This window comes from Mercurialis annua, linkage group LG3 (genome assembly GCF_937616625.2).
Source record: "Mercurialis annua linkage group LG3, ddMerAnnu1.2, whole genome shotgun sequence".
Lineage (NCBI taxonomy): Eukaryota > Viridiplantae > Streptophyta > Magnoliopsida > Malpighiales > Euphorbiaceae > Mercurialis > Mercurialis annua.
The window spans coordinates 59055975-59076080 of record NC_065572.1 but is presented as its reverse complement, the minus strand read 5'-3'; the positions used below and the strand labels follow the sequence as shown (position 1 = coordinate 59076080).

The 20106-nt window shown below is 29.7% G+C and overlaps 2 protein-coding genes across 4 annotated transcripts; one reads left to right on the top strand and one right to left on the bottom strand.

Moving 5' to 3' along the window:
* Nucleotides 1–944: 944 nt before the first annotated feature.
* On the top strand, nucleotides 945–7893 carry LOC126674778 (sulfhydryl oxidase 2). Of its 2 annotated transcripts, XM_050369287.2 has the most exons (12): nucleotides 947–1246; nucleotides 1867–1891; nucleotides 1985–2077; nucleotides 2341–2522; nucleotides 4702–4771; nucleotides 4864–4932; nucleotides 5641–5714; nucleotides 5784–5910; nucleotides 6577–6617; nucleotides 6783–6929; nucleotides 7004–7441; nucleotides 7650–7893. In XM_050369287.2, exons 1-12 carry the CDS (start codon nucleotides 990–992, stop codon nucleotides 7675–7677), a joined length of 1551 nt encoding a protein of 516 aa, XP_050225244.1. In that variant the 5' UTR covers nucleotides 947–989; the 3' UTR covers nucleotides 7678–7893. The 2 variants fall into 2 exon arrangements, with proteins under 2 accessions (XP_050225243.1, XP_050225244.1); XM_050369286.2 differs by having other exon boundaries at nucleotides 945–1246; nucleotides 7004–7893.
* A 1203-nt stretch (nucleotides 7894–9096) lies between these two features.
* On the bottom strand, nucleotides 9097–11920 carry LOC126671424 (uncharacterized). Of its 2 annotated transcripts, none has more exons than XM_050365193.2 (8): nucleotides 11716–11920; nucleotides 11163–11443; nucleotides 10378–10449; nucleotides 10119–10186; nucleotides 9885–10038; nucleotides 9664–9744; nucleotides 9484–9573; nucleotides 9097–9394 (listed from the first exon to the last, which is right to left on the bottom strand). In XM_050365193.2, the coding sequence occupies exons 2-8, from the start codon at nucleotides 11406–11408 to the stop codon at nucleotides 9305–9307; spliced, it is 801 nt and encodes a 266-aa protein (XP_050221150.1). In that variant the 5' UTR covers nucleotides 11409–11443; nucleotides 11716–11920; the 3' UTR covers nucleotides 9097–9304. The 2 variants fall into 2 exon arrangements, with proteins under 2 accessions (XP_050221150.1, XP_050221151.1); XM_050365194.2 differs by lacking the exon at nucleotides 11716–11920 and adding an exon at nucleotides 11554–11645.
* Between the last annotated feature and the right edge of the window lie 8186 nt (nucleotides 11921–20106).

Sequence of the window (20106 nt, the reverse complement as noted above, 5' to 3'; positions counted from 1 at the left end):
GTTGTGCACTGCGTATAAGAGGGAATATTTGTGATTTTCATAATAGAAAATTGGAATTTGAGAGTTTGACAGAGACTAAGCTTGCCATTTGATGGAAGCTTTGAATTGTTAGAGCTGATGTGTTTTTCATATTGTCGAAGAAGAAGAAGAAAAAAAGTGTTGTTTGTATTGTTGGCTGATTTGAATGTCTCAGATGCAGAATGTGACCTGCTCTGATACCATGTAAAAAACTATAAGAGAAAATGATTGATTTATTTCTTATTATCTTTCTCTAAGAGGAGAACTAAATATATAGTTACAGCAAATGATACATAAAAAAGTATGTACAGTTGTTTATATAGTAATTGATGATTGACTAAATCCTTTGATTTTGGCTTTATTCAAGGTTGAATATCTTTGATTTTGATCTTCTCTGATTTCTCTATGATCACCTTTGATTGCGGTGTTAACAAATTTGCCTCCTTTATTTATGAGCTAATTTTTCAAAATGGATTAATTGCCCATAATCACTAAATTCGTAACTAATTTATTCATAAAGTTAATTTATATGTTAGTTGCCCATTACAAGTTGAGAGGTTCTTATCAAAAAAAAAAGTTGAGAGGTAAATCATTAATTAAATTAATTTTAAATTGGCATAAAATTATTGATTTTACTGAAATTCGAAATCGAAACCTTCATTATTAAAAAAATCTTATTTTTTTAATGATGAATACTCAAATAAACTAATAAGAAATGACGTCTCAAAAAAGAAAAACTAATAAGAAATGTGTAAATTAATTAGCATTAAAACATAGGAGCTAAAAAAAAGACTACCCGTCTACACACTCTTTCAGCCGGTAACCACACCCACAACCACCACCACCGCCACCACCTCCTCCACCTCCTCCACCTCCCTTGCACTGTCAATTTCGAGATCCCCCTTTCTCCTTAAACCCAATAAATTAGGAAACACCAAATTAAACAAAAACACTAATTAACACCACAATAAATGTCTCAAACATGTCAGCTTCTGATCGTCAATTCAATTATCCTCTCACTTCTTCTCTGTTCTTCTGATGCGTCGCCGCTTCATTCTTTTTCTTCTTCAGGATCACGCCGATCGATCCTGAGAGAAATAATAAGCAGTGCAACTGTTGCTGATAAGCCCAGGAATGATTATGCTGTCGATTTGAATGTCTCCATTTTCGATTCTGTTCTGAGAGACAGTCCTGCTTCTTTTGCCATTGTTGAATTCTTCGCTAACTGGTCAGACCCTTTTCTTATTTAGGCATAAAGTTTATTTCTTGTCTTTTTTTTTTAGAAAAAAATTCTATGGAAAATTGCTGTCTTTATGTTCATTTTTTTTGTTAATTAAGAGTTTAGTTTTTTGAAACTATGGTGGTTGAATTGTTATGCTTATTAACTAATCTTGATGTTTAGGCTTGTGGGCTATAATCAAGAGAATGTTTTTACATGTATAATGGTTTTTTTAGCTGTTAAATTTGAATATGTTTCTATGATTTTATGAGGGACTGCTGTATATGTTCTCTATTGGCAGCTATTATTGTAGTAACTTAAGGCCTAGAGTTCTCTCATACGTAGCACGGATACTTCATTCAATCGATCAACAACTTCGTTTTTTTACATAGAAATCTTATAATAACACCCTTTTGCTGTTTCCATATTCAAGTGTCTCGTGTCTAAGGAGTCCGTGTCCGCGCCTCATAGGTTCTCTTCCTATATTTCTTCTGATTCATGCTAATTCAATAGCTTTTTTAGCAGTAAGAGTGTGTGTGTTTTTGTCTCCTGGAATGAAACACATTTCTGGTTCTATGGGTTCTAAATTATACGATACTAAGCCATCTTTGTGATTGTTGGTTTTTCAGGTGCCCTGCTTGCCGTAATTATAAGGTATATGATTGTAAGGAATATTGTTCTGTTTGATAGTCTTTTCATGTATGCTATGTTCTTATTGTATTTGGTCTTGGAGCTTCATATATGCAGCCTCATTATGAAAAGGTTGCGAGGCTTTTCAATGGACCTGATGCAGTACATCCAGGTGTTTTGTTGATGGCAAGGGTGGATTGTGCACTGAAAGTATAGACTCTCTCTTCTTTATTTATTTGCTTCGTCTTTGTAATATTCTTCTACTCCTTAAAACTGTTTCAAAATAATTTTCAATGATCACAAAATTACTTGTTTCAGGAAAGTAAAACTGGAATTTCTAGCATATCTAATTTTTTAATTAATGATTTATGTTCAAAAGTCTACTGTGTCTTTAACTACGTGAATTCTCAGTCCAATTTACTTAAAAGGCGTGGCTTGGTGATTAGTCCCTTCTAACTTGTTTGGCAGCACAGATAAATACTAAACTTTGTGATAAGTTTTCTGTGAGTCACTATCCAATGCTATTTTGGAGTGCACCTGCCAATTTCGTATCTGGTAGTTGGGGACCTAAAGAGGACAAAAATGAAATACGTGTAATTGATGACGGACGGACAGCTGAACGGTTGCTTAGTTGGATCAACAAGCAATTGGGAAGGTATGGGGTCATAACCATGTCTTGTTTTGTTAAGATCTTTAAGTTGCCGGCATTATATCTTTTTCCTTGAAGTCGTGATATCAATTTCCTTGATCCTGTGCAAGTAAAATATAGTTATATATATTAGTTTTAGTGCCATTTGCCTTTGATATTAGAATTTGGTTGCAGACAGAGAGTACTTTTTCTAATCTTCTGCTGTTTAGGTTTAGCTCATGAGAATAGCTTGTTAACTTTTTTGCTTGTGTTTGGTATAGTTTTGAATCTTGAATATATTTGGTCCTAATATTACCTAGCAAGGTAATTCATGTTTGATAAAGCCAATTAATTTATGATGCATGCAATTTTATTGAGCTGAAGCCTTAAATTTATCAGGTATTTCTGAACTCAGTTCACTATGTTCTGGTCTTAAAACAAGTAAACGTTTGAGCATTTTCTTGGGATTTTTGGAGAACTCCAATTAGCCAACAGAGACAACTTAACTTAAAATTGTTAGCAATTGTGCTATTATGATACTAGTGCTCAGTAGTAAGTAAATTCTTTTTGGCAATAAAAGACCATAGTTGCTCTCCAATCATCTAAAAGATGATTCTTGAAATATATTTTTTGTGTCCACTACACAAATTAACTGATAAAACCAGAGTAAGTTTATTCGATCTATGATATTTTACTCCGAGTATTTTTACTGAATATCACTTGTAAGAGATTCTAATTCTATTTCTTTTTATATTTTCTTGCTGGTTAACACATAGTATAATCTTGGCCATGTATAGTTCAGAGATAAGCTATATGTTGGATTTTACTTGAATAGTTGGATTTATAATGTTTAATTGTTAACACATTACAATTTAAATTTGATTCTCATATTTGAGCTGATTCCTACTTTAACGATTTGAATTTATAAAATGAACCACAGTGTACCTGAATCATGGCTAAATCTTTTGATCATTAGTCAATAGGAAAAATCAATATGATTCAGCAATTTGATTGATGCTTTCTTTATCATGTGTATAGGATCCATTAGATATTAAGTTAAATATCAAAATATTTTTGAAAAAAAAGTTACACCTCAATTAAATTCTAAAAAGAGCTGCCAAATGCCTCTACAAAATATTTGGATTGAGATTATCATTAAAAGAATAAAGAGAAATGAGCAACGCCTCCTATTGCCCGTGCTTTTTTGCTTCTTTCATTCTTAATATAAATGTCTTCTAATTATTCTAGTATTCTCCTTACTTTACTGCATAGATCTACAATCTTTTCCCTTATTTTAGCTAATAAATTAGAAATAAACATAATTTTGTATGAAGTTATAACAAGGTTCGCCTCTCTATGTTGATCGTAGAGGCATTTATAAATTAGAAGAATGAATCTTGAGTGGACTTAAACTGCATTTCTTACTTTTTAGGCAAGTGTATTTCTAATTGGCTGAATGTTCCATTGTTGCTCTATAATACTCAATACTATCTAATTTTTTGATGTATTTTGTTTGTTTACATGGTTGTAAGATATATCATATATGTTATCGATCTTGAGAATTGATACTGAATCTTATACTTCACTTCTTGATTCTCAACGAAATAAGGATTAAAATCTTTTCAACTCAAATCTCAAATTAATAACTAAATGTATGAAAACATTTATGCTGCTAGGTTTCTCAACATAAAGACTAATCATGCGACATTCCAGTATGTATCTAAATGGAGATGCCAAATGAAACTGTTGCTAGATTGTTTGTTAATGTATTGGGAATGAAGATTTAAGATTTAGCATCATAAAAAAAAGATATAGAAACATCATGAGAAAGATAGATGGGATTGCTGGGAGGTGAAGGGAGAATTGACTTTGGCTGTTGAACTTGAGCTTCCAAAAAAACAATTTTCTTGAGATTCCTAGCTTAAATTTAGCCTTTGAAGGTGTGTCTATAGGAATATAGATTATGAATCTTCTCTTTCCAATCCTGGCTTGGTTCCTCATCTATGACTGCATAGTTCAAGTTATTCTGTGCTATTATTAATTGTGTGAATTTATTGTATGGAGAAATGCATATTTAATATTCTTTTGCTATTTTAAAAGATGAATCTTATTGTTAGTAGTGTGTTACGGATATATTCATGGTTTTGGCAATACTTCGTTTAGCTTACCGGCATCATTTCTTGTTGTCTTCTTTTATTGTATACAGGTCATATGGGTTGGATGATGAAAAGTTTGAAAATGAGCAGCTTCCATCAAATACATCAGACCCCGGACAGGTTTTTTCTCAGCTCAGCTCAAAACTCTTTCTGATTGTAATTGATTTTAATAATTTTAGATGTTGATATCTGCGTTGCATGTTTTTTGCTAGATTGCGCGTGCTGTGTATGATGTTGAGGAGGCAACAGCCAATGCCTTTGAAATTATTTTAGAACACAAGGTAAATGCTGTCTCTGTTATGGCTATATCTTATATTTTTAAATGTCCTTCTACATGTTCTGTTCCTTTTTATTATTGAATAGCGGGTCATCGCGGTCCCTGAACCTTTGCATAAGGATCAGTCAACTCACACTTAGCCATTTTAATCAATTAAGACCAATACTCTATTTTTAGGTCAATTAACCCCCAACTAACTTAGGGGTGAGCAAAAATACCGACCGACCAAATTAACCGACCGAACCAATGACTTTTAGTCGGTTTAGTTATAAGTTTGGGTTCGGTCTGTTTGTTTTGCTAAAAAAGAAATCAAAGTTTACGTTAATCGGTTAGGTTTGAAATTTGAACTATCCAAATTAACCAAATTGACCGAATAAATAAAGAATTTGATTTTATTTTTATTTTTTTAACTTCTTTTAAGAAAAAATCTTGTATTTTTGTCGGTTTTTGAATGTTTTTTTTTTATTCTGTTGGTTCGGAGTTAGGATTTTTTATTCAGTCGGTTCGGTTTTGACCAAACCGATCAAATGCTCACTCCTAGCTGAACTCGTTCATTTTATACCATTGACCTGAAAATAGAAGTATTGTTCTTAATTGATCAAAATGGCTTAGTGTGAGTTAAATTGATCCTGGCGCACAAGTAAAAGGACTGCGATGACCCTTTGCTTTTTTATTATTCTTCTACCTATGAAGTGTATGTTTCTATCTGCAGATGATTAAATCAAAAACTCGGGCTCCACTTATTAAATTCCTTCAGCTTTTAGTGGCACATCATCCTTCTAAGAGGTAAGAACATATTTATTTTTTAAATATGGTGAATCCTTCATTTTATTTACTCTAGACCAATTCTTTTAGGTGCCGGAAGGGAAGTGCAGAAGCACTTATAAATTTTGATGACCAGTACCCGCCTGGTGGCAAAGAGGATGTTGGTGTGTTGAGCACATTCCAAATTTGTGGTAAAGAAGTTCCTCGGGGATATTGGGTAGGTGTTTTCCTTCACTTCTTCCATTTTTCTTTTTTCATTTTTTAGTATTTCGTTTAGGCATGTTAATTTCCCATCTTCACAGCTATTAGTGATGCTGAAGTGATAGATTCAAATGAATGTATATCCTATCCCATCACTCACATGCTTCAATTACAATTCGATATTTTGGTCTAAGTTCAGAAAAAATGATTTTTTGTTGTACTCTACGTGAAATTTTAATTTTTGCTTGGGGAATGTTTTGCTATCTTTGTTGCTTGCCTCAATTGTTAAAGAAGTTTGGCATGGGATCATTGAGATGACATGTTAATTTATTAGTATAAAAAATCATGAGCAGCCACAGAATATTTACAAGACAGTGACTAATTCATTGGTTTCCAAATTCTCATTATCAATTTATTGACAAAACTGTATTTATGCTTTCTTTTCAAAGCTTCCATTCTCTCGTTGCTCCTACCATTTTGTAATGGTCTATTCTAAACTTCTTTAATATGTTTAGAGTCTTATGTATTACCCTTATGCCCCATTAAGCAAATTGAAACTACAATTAATATTTAGTTACAACTAAATTGATATTGAATTTAGTTACAGTTCGCTCTTTGTACTTTTACTTTTCATAAGCTTTTTCTTTTCCATATTGTAATAAGCTTGTTTTGTTTTATTCAGATGTTTTGCCGTGGGAGCAAGAATGATACTAGGGGCTTTAGGTAATGTTTTTATTTTTCTTTTAGTTCTTTATTGATGCAATTGGCACTGCAAGCACATGCATCACATGTACATTTTCTCTCTGGCTTTTTAAGTTATGAGTTTTTTTACCTAATATAAGAATTTAACGAATTCTGTACTGATATTGACTGTTCATTTATTTGCAGTTGTGGATTATGGGTTCTTCTACACTCGCTATCTGTCAGGATTGATGATGGGGAGAGCCAGTTTGCCTTCACAGCTATATGTGATTTTGTCCATAACTTCTTCATTTGTGAGGAGTGTCGCCAGCATTTCGTTAAAATGTGTTCAAGGTAAACACATCCTTCGTAAGTTAATTTTGATTTCTTCATGCTTTGTTGAGCTAACTGTGGGTTATGAATTACAGCATTGATCGTCCTTTGAACACATCCCGTGATTTTGCCCTATGGTTGTGGGAGACACATAACAAAGTGAACAGAAGATTAATGAATGAAGAAGCATCTCTTGGAACTGGTGATCCCAAGTTTCCAAAGATAATTTGGCCTACGAAACAGCTATGCTCTTCATGCTATCGCTCTAATCACCGGAGAGAAGATGGCGAGATTGATTGGGACAAAGATGAGGTCTATAGATTCTTGACTGATTATTACGGCAAAACCCTTGTATCTCTATACAAAGACAAGGGTCTTCTGGAGGGCGAAGTAGCTGATGGGGCTAGCGAAGAATTGGTTGCCTCAACAAATGCAGTTGTCGTGCCGGTTGGAGCTGCATTGGCAATTGCGCTTGCTAGCTGTGCATTTGGAGCACTTGCCTGTTACTGGCGATCTCAGCAGAAGAGTCGGAAGTATTACCATCAACTACACTCTTTAAAGAACATATGATATATAGGAGGGCAGTTTGCTTTTTTCAAAAAATTATTAACATATAACATCAAAAGGAAAAGAACAAAGAAAAGAAAAAGTAAAAAAACGAGAGAAGGAAGTTGAGTGAGAGATTGATTTAATAAGTAGGAGGTAAGTTTTCTTATTTCTTTTCATTCCCCAATATTTCAGGCCAAGAAGAAAGCTGGAACTATCTTAGTTAGGAGGACGAAAATCATTCACTGCCGTTAGGCTGCTCAGCGGTGTGATTTCAGTCTCATAGAATTCCAGATTACAAAATTACAAGCCTTGCTTTGAGGTCTTCTCTTGTACCCTTTTTCCAAAATTTTCCTTAAAAGTATATTTGGGATTGTACAGATTATACCATACTCATTAATTTGGAAGATGATTGATTGCCTTTTTATAATTTTCATTGCACTTTTATGCATTGTAAATTCATGTACTTCCTCTGATTGTGTGTAGGGATGGCAATGGGGCGGGGTGGGGACGGGGAAGCCATCCCCATCCCCGCGGCTATGGGGAATCCCTATCCCCGTTCCCATTTAATTATTGGGGATAAAATCATCCCCGTCCCCATCTCCATGGATTCCCCATTCCCATGGGGATCCCCGTTCCCCATACAATTAAATATAATTTATAAATAATTTCATTATTTTCATAAGATATTTTAAAAAAATTAATTATAGAAAATACTATTATCTTTTATAATATTATATATTTATAACTAAATAGAAACTAATAAAAAAAATTAAATTAAATTATTTAAAATTATAAATGTTAGATTCCATCCTAAACCCAATTGGTATCAAGTGGAGGTGCCCAACTAATATTTAAACACATGTCCATTCACACATACAACCGATGTGGGATTTCCCACTTCAACACTCCCCCTCACGCGTAGCGTGTCCGGGTCGAGTAACCAATGGAGACGGGGATGATTTTATCCCCAATAATTAAATGGGAACGGGGACTATACTCCTCATCCCCTCCCCATTCCCGTGGTTGGGGAATGATTTTTCCCCATCCCCGTATCAATGGGGGTAACTGGTGGGGATTCCCTGCCCCCATTAGGGGCGGGTCCCCACAGAGAACGGGGAATCCCCTCCATTGCCATCCCTAATTGTGTTTATTAACATATTACTACATAGCACAGAAAATATCAGAATGAAAAAACGGCAAAGATGATAATTTTGAAAAGTTTTCGTTCAAACATAGATTATTTAATAAAACGTTCATCCTTTTCTTGGGAGATATTATAAATTAATCTGTTAAGATTTTGTTTCCCTCTTTGATTTCAAGCTCGGATAAAACTCTTTAAGAAGAGCACCATATCTCTGTTTAGGCTTCAGTCCTCTGCACCTCACAAGTGTTTCCTGGATTTTGCAGTTGTCTCCATATTTGAGGATACAATTATAATTCCTAAAAGAAGTATGCTATAAATACAAATTTTGGAGTTAAAGAAATGTTTCGGAAAACGAAATGCAAAGCAAAATCAAGAAACAAACTAGTAAAAATATTTGGATGTAGCTCATCGTGTTTCAATACTCTTATTATCTATATGCATAATTTGAATAATTTATACATATTTGAGACTAGATTTATTAGACTGCTAAGCACATGATGAAATGACTATATCTTCATTGATAATTTGGTATTCTTCTTCGTATAGACATTTGTATATACAGTTGGATATGTCTGACTGTACAAAGTAAGTAGACGACGAGCAACAGAAACTGGACAATCATTCATTATCATACATATGCTTAAAACCTGCTTCTGTATTTCCAGAGTAAATTCCAAACTTTCTGTTGAAGTTTTGACACGGCCTAAGGAACATTGCTTGTTCGTGGCTGAGCCTGTATTGTTGATTGCTCGGAATCTTCATCAGGCATAATGAAATCCAAATTTGGAGGCTCCTAAACATATATAACAACCGACACTCAATCAGCACAACAGAGTAGTGTTATCACATGTTTGATATTTATTTTATGAGTTCAAATTTTACCTGTTGACAGCGGCGACGCTGTAGAGCAGCAACTGCTCTCACCATAACATATATCGGAAGAACAATCCCCCCAATTCGCAAAAATAACAACTGTCAAACATGGAATATAGATAAGATAGACGCTTGACTACTGAATTTCACCATATTCTTCAAAATGAAATGGTTATAGAGATTTCTTACCATTAGCAATGGAAAAGAAATATCATCTGCTCTGTCGAGGATGATTGGTAGAGTATGTCGTAGAATTAAAAGAACCATGAACTGCAAAAATGAAAAACTGGCAATGAGATTTCCGAGAGCAACTTGCAGGATGGAAATAACAAACAAACCAAATTTATAAGTGCTCATACGAAAAAACAAGGAAAACAAAAGTCTATGGAGAGAGGGAGAGAGATATTTACAGTTATAAGAGCTGTACGACAGCAGATAAAGTTTCCTGCTGAAGCAGAATTGTACTCTTCTTCATACTCGGGATGAAGAAAATTATGGTGACTTGACACCATTGCAATAACGGGTCGACCGTCTACATGCCTTCTAGAGGTCTCCCAATTTCCTCTGATAACAACAGAAACGGTAAGTTCAAAATAAAAGTAAAAACATTTAGGCATTCATTAGCAGCAAGTAAATAATATTACCTGAAATTCATCGGAAGATGTCCGATTTGAAACAACGGTGGTGGAGCTGTATACCCAGGCTTGAATTGCTGCAATTGACCAATTTAAAATTTACATTGCAGAACATCTCGGCTCCTAGTTCATTTTTTAAAAACACTTATGAATTACTAAATCTATTTTCATAAAAAAAACTGTCGTTCTGACAGTTTTACGTTTCAGAGTTTCCATTTCCGTGCTATGTACTATATAGTCAAAGAACTAAAAAAAAAGTGAAACCAACCTGATGGCATATCTCGCACATGGTATTACCCTTCTCGTTACACCATCTCTGTACGCATCTACGGTGAGCATACTGCAAATTTACAATATTAGTACGACGGTTTAGCAACCGGACACAAAATAAATACTGTATTGCTTACTATATTTGATCAATGATAATCATTCTGATGTTAACCACCAAAAACAGAGACAACAAACTTGCAAAAGCAACTTAGCAAGGATCGTCGACGATGTCAAATAACCAATTAATACAAAATGCTCAACAATTCAAGATTCAATCTTTCGTATATTTGGCATTTGGAAGAAGGCAGAAATAGGCTTCCAAAAAGATAATAACAATGCACATCATAACAAATTAACTATTTTCTTCCTTAAAAATAATAAAATACATATCCTATATTATAACCTATAGTTATATAATATAGACTTAATCATCAAAATACCCAAATTTTCGATTTGTTTTTATTTTGTTCCAAACTTTCAAACTCGTCAATTTTAATTTATTTTTAATTTTCAATTTTATTTATATCAAATACGTTCTTCAAATAACTTCATATTATTTCAATATGCCTTTTGACTGTAAAATATGTTCAAATTTTCCACCTCAAATTTAAACGAACGGCTATAATTGAGATAAAAAAATTAAAAAAAATTGTTAAAATTGACGATTTTAAAAGTTTAAAATCATAAACGAGTATTATCAATGATCAATGTTTTTTCGTTTTGGCATTTTCATTTCAACGTTTTTGTTTCCGTGCTACGCGAAATAAGATTGCTATTACAAACCTTGAGGCTGCCACAGCAAGAGCAAGGCGTCTCCATATTGGAATCATAATCCTCATCCTGGCAAATCCTGCACTCCACTATTTTCCCAGCATCTCCAAATTCCAAACTTTTTGGAGATATATCAATTTTAGTTTCAAGAACAGCCGCTTCTGCTGCAACCATCAACTGATTTCTGCTTCTAATAGCAGCTTCCAATGTTGATTCTGTTATCAATCTATCCACCAACAGCACAAAGTGATCACCCATCACCAACTTTTTTTTGCACTTTTCCAGAACAGAATCTGCAAATCAGAATTAAACCAAGAATTTAGAAAGCTAAAACAAAGACTTTTTAAAAGAATTTGACTTTATTGAAAAAACCAAGAACATGGGCAAGTAGTTAAGAAATTGCCTTAACGAATCGGACCAAAAAACAAAATCAAAGAATCACAAGAAAAGACGAAGACCAAGTTCAAGAAAACACATGTAACCATTAAAAACGCGTAGAAAAGGCGAAAAAGATTGAATATTTGTGCAAAGATAAAGGAAGAACAAGTCAAGAAATGAAACTTACAAGAAAGGAATCGTAGGACTGCTTAAAATGGTTTTGAGATGAAGCAAAGAGATTGAGTGAAGGAATTCAAGAAATAAGAAGTTCTTAATTTGAACACATAAGATGTGTCCTCTGATATATTTATATGTAAGAAAGATTTGGGTTGTGTCTGAATTGTGAGTTATAAGAGAGATTGAAGCGCCAAAAACAAAATTCCACCGCTATGTTTCCACCTTTTACTTCGCTCTTTTTTACATCTCATTGACCATTTTTTCCCATTCTTTTTTCTTTCTTTCTCATTTTCTAGTCAATTATGTTTATCCATTTTGTCTAGTATATGCATATGGTTTAATGTCAAAATATTAAATCAAAATTATAACTAATCCCTCTTGGGAATTCAAAGAAAAAAAACACTAATACCTCTTAGTATAAAATATTTTTAAATTATTTAATCAATAATATTATAATTATAATTATTTAAATAGTTAATAATAAAAATAATTAATATACATTTTATGAGTCAATTTTTAATATTTTTAAATAAAATATATTAAACTGATTAATTATTTAATAAAATTTGTTATAATTTTATCTACAAACTTTAAAGTTTTAATTTATAGAAAAAAGAAATATTTTTTTTAAATGAAAAACTTTTAAATAGATTCCGTACATCTCATCTATAAATAGATAAAACTAATAAATGATAATTTTATTTTACATTTCAATGTTAAAATAAAAATTATACAAATGATCCTTTGTTAAAATAAAAATTATACAAATAAATTCTACACCAATAGCTTTAGATATGGAACTAATATAAACGTTATAATCATCACGGGTTAAGAAAACTTGCTAAAATTTAATATGGAGGAGTGGCAGATCAGGACGACACTAATCTTTCTTGGTATATGTCTGAAAAACAAAATATTTTTAAATTATTTATTTTAATCAATTAAATTAAAATAATAATGATCAATTTTTAATTATTTTAAATCAAATATATTTAATTATTTAATAAAATATTGTTATAATTTTATCTACAAAATTTAAATTTTTAATTTATGGAGAAAAGAACTATGTATGTATTTAAATGAATTTTTTTTAAATAGATTTTGCACCCCATATTATAAATAGCCCAAATTAAATTATATCACATTAATAAATGATTTTTTTTAATCATCATGAAAATTTATATTAGTTAAAAACCAAAGTAATTATAAGTGTGAGATATACGATAAATTTGATAGTCTACTATAGAAAAAGACGCGTATACTACATACACAAACTCCCTTATCGCGGATCGCCTTACAAACTTTAAAAGTTGAAATTATATAAGTGCACTGGAGTTACATAAATCCTTTGATTCTTTAAGGTTATGTAATATACAAGCCTAGATCATTGCAGAAATTGATGAAATCAACAGGATTCCGCAACAAACAAGTTTCATAACATCACAAAACTTGAACAAACCGAAGTACATGATTTATCAAGAATTAGAACAGGTGATCGCCTAAAACTTTAAAATCTTAATAGAATCCGGAAAAAATAGCAACAAAAGCATAAATCCCACAACACATCCAAAAAATCCACTTTGTAACGGAAATTTTTTATTCAAAAATTGAAAAATAAACATAATATAAACTATAAACAGATGGGAAAAAACGGTGAAAATCTGATCAAAGACCGCATATCGCCGTTTCCCACCCCAAAAAGCAAACCAAAGGAGAAAATGCGATAATTTAATTTAATAATGCTATTGAATGAAATTTAATCATTTCTATGCATAGATTATATGATGAATATATTTTATTGAAAATTAGTATTTATACTCAATTTTAAATGAAACTGGTAGATTATTTGGTTATAATAAAATGTATCTAAAATGAAAATAGCTAATTTAAGTAAAATAAATAAATACAAATTTTGAAAAATGAATGAGACTTGATAAGCAATGAAATCTTAGATTGCAAGTCTACTTTTAAACAATATTATCCACTTTGATCAATCATCTCATACTTTTCCTCTTATGGAAAAATGCTTTATAATCCATTTTTTAATCTAACTCTTTTAATTCACTTTACGTGGTAAAATTTCATTTGTCCAATTCCCATCTAAAAATATATATTTCATAAAACAGAATTTAATTATTCCTCTCTTTAATTACTACGTCAAGCGGTACAAAAAAATTAAAAATATTAAATTATATCATATTGTTCTAATTTATTTTTGTTTTCAGTTAAATTACTGAAAACATTTCCAAGAGGTCAATATATGAAAACCATCTTATTTGTTGTCAACAGATTTCTGATAGGAAATCGAACTTGAAATTATTAATCACATCATATTGTAAAGGTTAATCCCCTGAAAAACCCCTCACCTTTCAACCCCCCTTCGTTTGCACCCTCACCTTTTAAAATCTCCAATTTTACTCAAATTTCCACCTTTCATTTTCAATTGTACCCTAAAAGTATTAAATTAGCTCTTTTTCACTATAAAAAAGTTCAAATCGATAATTTATATTTTAATTCATATTCTAAATAGTCCTCAATGTTTAAATTTCAGCAATAAAACCATATTTTTTAAAATTTTAAAAGTTAAATTTGTTTATATAAAATAGAAATCAATTAAAAATATCATTAAAAATGGCTTTGTTGTTGAAATTTAAACATTAAGGACTATTTAGAACATGAATTAAAATATAAAGTATCGATTTCAACTTCTTTTAGCGACAAAAGCCCAATTTAATACTTTTAGGGTGCAATTGAAAATGAAAGGTGATAATTTGGATAAAATTGGAGATTTTAAAAGGTGAGGGTGCAAACGAAGAGGGGTTAAAAGGTGGGGGGATTTTCAGGGGTTAAGCCTATTGTAAATGCATTTTAAAATTTTATATTTTGAACAAATGTTGAATAAATGTCATCTTGTATTAGGTTAATTGTAAATTAAGTTAGAGTGTTGTGCAATTACAACATAAATTTTAAAATTTGACAATATTAAAATCCAATTTTCATTTTTGATAAATCGAACCACCATTTATTTTTTGATGTAAAATTACAGAGTTGGAAGCCGAAATTGCCATGTATATTAACACACTGAATTTTAGTAATTACCACGTAGGCTGATATGTTCTAAATTAAATCGTGAATTTTAGCGTAATTTTATAATTACAACATGAACTTTAAAAAATTGGCAAAATTATGCATCAACTTTTATTTTTTGGCAAATCGAAATATCACTTATTTTTCAACGTGTCAACTTACGTGGAAATTCTGACTTCCAACTCGGTAAATTTGTATCGGAAAATGCCTGGTGTTATGATTTGCTAAAAAGTAAAAGTTGGTATCCAACATTGTCAAATTTTAAGGTTTATGTTGTAATTGCAAATCGAACCAAAGCTCGTGCAATTGAATTTTTTTATATTTTAAGTATCGAAAAGGAGCTTAATTACTAAAAATTTAAGAATTTTAATTGGAAATCGAACCAAAGCTCGTGCAATTGAAGTTTTTTATATTTTAAGTATCGAAAAGGAGCTTAATTACTAAAAATTTAAGAATTTTATGTTCAAAATTCTCTTTTTCTTAATAATATAATAAGAATGTGAATTCTAGTCTTTCTTTTTATTTAAAACTTATTTAATCAACAAACAAAATTTAACAGTTTCATGAATTTTTAGCATCATTTTTTAGGTTTATTTACTAGGAAAGTTTACATATTTATCTAAAACATGAAAATATTGATATTGTTTTACCTCGACACCGAAAAGTTAAAAAATATAACTCACATTTTTTTTTAATTTTATGTTTTTATTTTCCGTGTCAGAAAGTTAATAATTTTACTCTGTTATCATAATATTATCATAATTTTATTATGTAAAATTATTTTACGCACTTTATCATAACTTTATCATAATATTATCATAACATTATCTATCTTATCGTAATTTTATTATAACTTTATCACAATTTTTTCTTAAAAAAAACTTTATAATACTTCCTCCGTCCCATTTTATTTGTCATATATCCTATTTTTAGATATCCCAAAATGGTTATCACAATTGTATTATATATTACATATTTTTCTCTTTTACAATTGATGTTAATGAATAAAGTTTATAGATAATGTATACAATGAATACATGTGACACTTTTATATTTTCAATAAAAATATTTAAACTATCAAAAATTATAATGAAGGGTATAAAAGAAAGAATATGTTACACTAAAAATGGGACGGAGGGAGTAATTTTTTCATAATTTATTTTACAAAATTTATGCAGAATTAGATAACATTTTCATAAAACAATATCATATTATTATCATTATATTATCATAATCTTATATGCAAAATCACTTTACGTACTTTATCATAATCTGATCATAATATTATCATAATTGTACCATAATATTATCATAACCGTATAATAAAAAAAAATTATGTACTTTATCATAAATTTATCATAACCTTTTCATAAATACTATCATAACTGTGTCAAACTATTCTCATAATCGTATACATATATAATTATTTTTACGTATTTTATCATTAATTTATCATAACCTTATCATAAGATTACGATACTGTAATGATAATGTTATAGTATAGTTATAATAATGAAATATAAAAATATGTTTTTTTTCTTATTGAAAATATTGCCTGAATGGTATTTCTTTTATGTATTTTAAATACAAAAGATTCTATATAAATGAATTTCTATATAAAAATAAAACTGAGTCGTCAAGTTGATCATTATGAGTGTTATGACGAAATTGCATATTAATCAATATTCGATTAATTGGTCTGAGGTTATTGACAGCCCCGAAGAGTTCGATTTTGCCTCCACAGTGATAAGGGGCTAAAAGATCTATTACTTTAATTCCTGTCTCAACATCCAAGATTTAAAAGTTGGTTTATTTTTAGTATAGGTAAAGTCCTCTTATCTGGAGAACAACCAACAACAGCTTCCATTTATTCGGAAATCTCCGGATCTACGCTTATTTTCAACTCCGGAAGCCAAGAAGATATAAATAATAAAATAATAAGAAAAAAGTTAGAATTGAACAACTGTACGGGCATCATCCGAGGCTGCATTAATCGGGGATACCCGACAAAAACTATTTTTCAGCAGAAAAGTATTTTTTATCTATATGTTTATATCTGAAACTGAAATAATTATTTGTAACTGATTCCAAACTGAAACAATATCAACCATCAATATTAAAAACTAATATTAGTGATCTTTTTTCAAAATTATAATTTAAAAAAAATATTTTTAAAAAGAAAAAATAAAAATTGTACAAATAAATTCTAGAACAATATTTTTAGATCTGGAACTAAAACAAAATGTTATTATCACAACGAGTTTAGAAAAATTGTTAAAATTGAATACGGAGGAGCAGCAGAGTAGGACAAAGCAATTCAGATGAGGAATAACGGTGAACAGAGCTGCAATGAACGTAAAAAATAGAAAAAAAAAAATCTTTAGAATGAGAAAGAATATTTGTTATGAACTAATGAGATTAAAGAATAACTAAAACATATAAAAGCTAAAAACATGGAATATTTTCTTTTCTTTTTTGTGTGTAGGTAAGAGTTATAAATATTGTTAAAAATGGAGTGTTTTTTTTAAATTTCTCTAATTCATATTTATCTCATTGGTTTAGGTCCGAAATACTATTATTTCCACAATTTTAAAAATCAATTGCATTTGCTTGATGTTTGATAAAATTTATTATTTTCTCATCCATTAGTTAAAGGCTTAATGGCAAAAAAAATCCAAACCTTCACGGCTGGTTGCAATTATATCTAAATCTTTTAATTTTTTTATAATAATATCCAAATTGCATTATTTTGTTGCAATAATATCCAAATTGCACTTATGTAAATTGTTTTGAGTTTTTTTGCCATTTTTTGAGACTTTTACTATATTATTATACATCACAACATAATAATAGCCTAATATCTTAATTGAAAACAACACGTTTAGCCATCAATTTGACTATTATTGCTACAAAAAATGCAATTTGAATATTATTGCAAAAATTAAAATGTTTGGATATAATTACAAGAAATCGTAAAGGCTTGGATTTTTTTTAGGGATTATTTTCCAAATATCTGTTTTGGGTAAAGTATTTACACCATTTTGACCCATCTTATCCTCTTATCCTATATTACCTAATAAGTTAACTTATTTACCAAAAATACCAACTGTATAAAAAAACCTTATCTCATTTTAGGTTAAACTTTTACATAGCCACCTTTTTCTCTCTCTCTCTCTTCTCTCTCTTTTTCTCTCTTCTTTTCTTCTTCTTTTTCATTTGATTTTCGGTTTATCTCCTCCAATTACTTTTCTGTTCGTCTTTTCGATCGCGCTTCCGTTCGTCTACTTCCGATGGATTTCTCGTCGTTTCCGGTCAGTTTCCGTTTATCTTTTCCGTTCGCGCTAGTCCGATCGTCTCTTCCGTTCGCGCTATGGATTTCTCGACTTGTTTTTAAATTTGGGTAATTTTTTAAGTTTTTTGTAATGATTTAAATATTTTGTAAATTAATTATTGTAAATCTATAATTTTTTGTTTATAAAAGTATTCTATTATTCATATAATTATTTATTTTGTCTTCTCTTATTCATAGATTTGTTTATTGCTACTGATTTTATAAAGAAAAAATTGATTTATGGTGCAATAATTTTATAATATATTTACATTTTAGTGTATTTTTGCTGTATTTATAGTGTATTTCTACCGTTTTTAGTATATTTATTGTGCATTTAAGTGTTTATGGTGTATTTGCAGTGTTTTATGGTGTAAACTACAAAAAACACTACAAAATGCATAAATACACTACTTATACACTACATATATACTATATAAACACCATAAGAACACTATATATACACTACTGTTACACTATAAAAATAAAAAAAATCCAGAAAAAAAATCTATAAAAAATAAAAATTAACACTATATATACACTAATCTTACACTATATAAAAAAATTGTCGGCCGGTTTGGTCGACCGATTCGAAAAAACCGAAAACCAAAATTGGAAACCGAAAAAAGGTAATTTTAAAATTAAAAAAACAAAAAAATATTTTTCGTAAATAAAAAAAAGTATAAAAGAAAAATCAAAACTTGGCAGGTAAAGATGTAAATAAGTTATCAAAACATGTATTGGAAATTACCACTTTTTTTTTACAATTAGACCTTAGTTAAAAGCGTTCATTGACTTAGTCAAAAGATTTTATTGTCAAAAAATTAGGTCCAATTTTTGCTGAACTTATTTTTAAAAAAATTCATAAAATTATTTATTAAATAACAATATTTTTATTATCATATCTTTTCATTTTAAATTAGATTAACAAATTCAAAATTCAATTTGAATTAAAAACAATTAAATTTAATATATTTATATTTGGTTTAATTTTAAAATTAAAATAATAATCTATTTGTGGTATGATTTTATTTTTAATAAAAAAGAATTTAAAGCTTAAAATTAAGTAGAAACGTACTAAAATTTATATTTTTTGTTGAACTAAATATTTAATATTTTATTAATTTTTTAAAAAATATTCTTAAAATAATTTAAAATACAAACAAAAAGTCAGTATATATTATAGTTTAACGATAATTATTGATTATTTTTGAAATTTACTTAGATTTTTAATTGTTTTATGAATTTTTTAAAAGAAAAATAAAAATTGAACCCAATTTTTAAGTATTATACTTTTTTTTATCAAATTAACTAACGAACTTAACTCACAGAATGTGTAAATAATAGATTTGATCGACCATTAAAAAGCAACATTAACAATGAATTATATAGTTCAAAGGTTATAAGCACTCGGTAGCAAAATATTAGATCCTAAATTCAAATCTTCTCGCAAGCGTTCTTTTCTTTCTATTTATTAAGAAGAAAAAAAGGCAACAATTGACTTTCTAAAAATAAAAAACATAATAAAGTTTGAGATTTAAATTCAGAAGGTAAATAATGTAAATTCAATAAATTTGACCCATAAAAAAAAACTGACAACCAAGATTAATACAGGCGGCCTAACATAGATCTCCAAATTAGACCTTTTGAGAGGAGAGACTTATTGACCTTCCAGAAGCTCTATAACTATAAGACTTATTTTGATTAATCTGATTGACCTGTGACCTCTTTGATTGGGTTTGGTTTACAACTACACCAACAATATATCTTAAGAATTAAATATCTCAAATTGTCTCATATCAACAAATCTATAAACATGTTATTGAGGGTAATTTTCATTGACCTATAATTGCTGTTAATTTTTGAATTAGAATAATATTATCAAAATTAATTGCAGTTAGATCTATAAAAAAAGAGTATGTATTATGCCCTATCAATGATTTTGATGATTTTTCTTGTCAATCAAACATTAATGAAATAGCATAG

Bases quoted from the DNA above. Each gene is read 5' to 3' on its own strand.
- LOC126671424 (XM_050365193.2), bottom strand. From the start codon at position 11,408: ATGGGTGATCACTTTGTGCTGTTGGTGGATAGATTGATAACAGAATCA. The intron at 10,187-10,377 runs GTTGGTTTCACT...GGTCAATTGCAG, and splicing joins TGTGCGAGATATGCCATCAG to CAATTCAAGCCTGGGTATAC. The intron at 10,039-10,118 runs GTAATATTATTT...TGTTGTTATCAG, and splicing joins CATCTTCCGATGAATTTCAG to AGGAAATTGGGAGACCTCTA.
- LOC126674778 (XM_050369286.2), top strand. From the start codon at position 990: ATGTCTCAAACATGTCAGCTTCTGATCGTCAATTCAATTATCCTCTCA. The intron at 2,523-4,701 runs GTATGGGGTCAT...TATTGTATACAG, and splicing joins ATCAACAAGCAATTGGGAAG to GTCATATGGGTTGGATGATG. The intron at 5,715-5,783 runs GTAAGAACATAT...CAATTCTTTTAG, and splicing joins GCACATCATCCTTCTAAGAG to GTGCCGGAAGGGAAGTGCAG.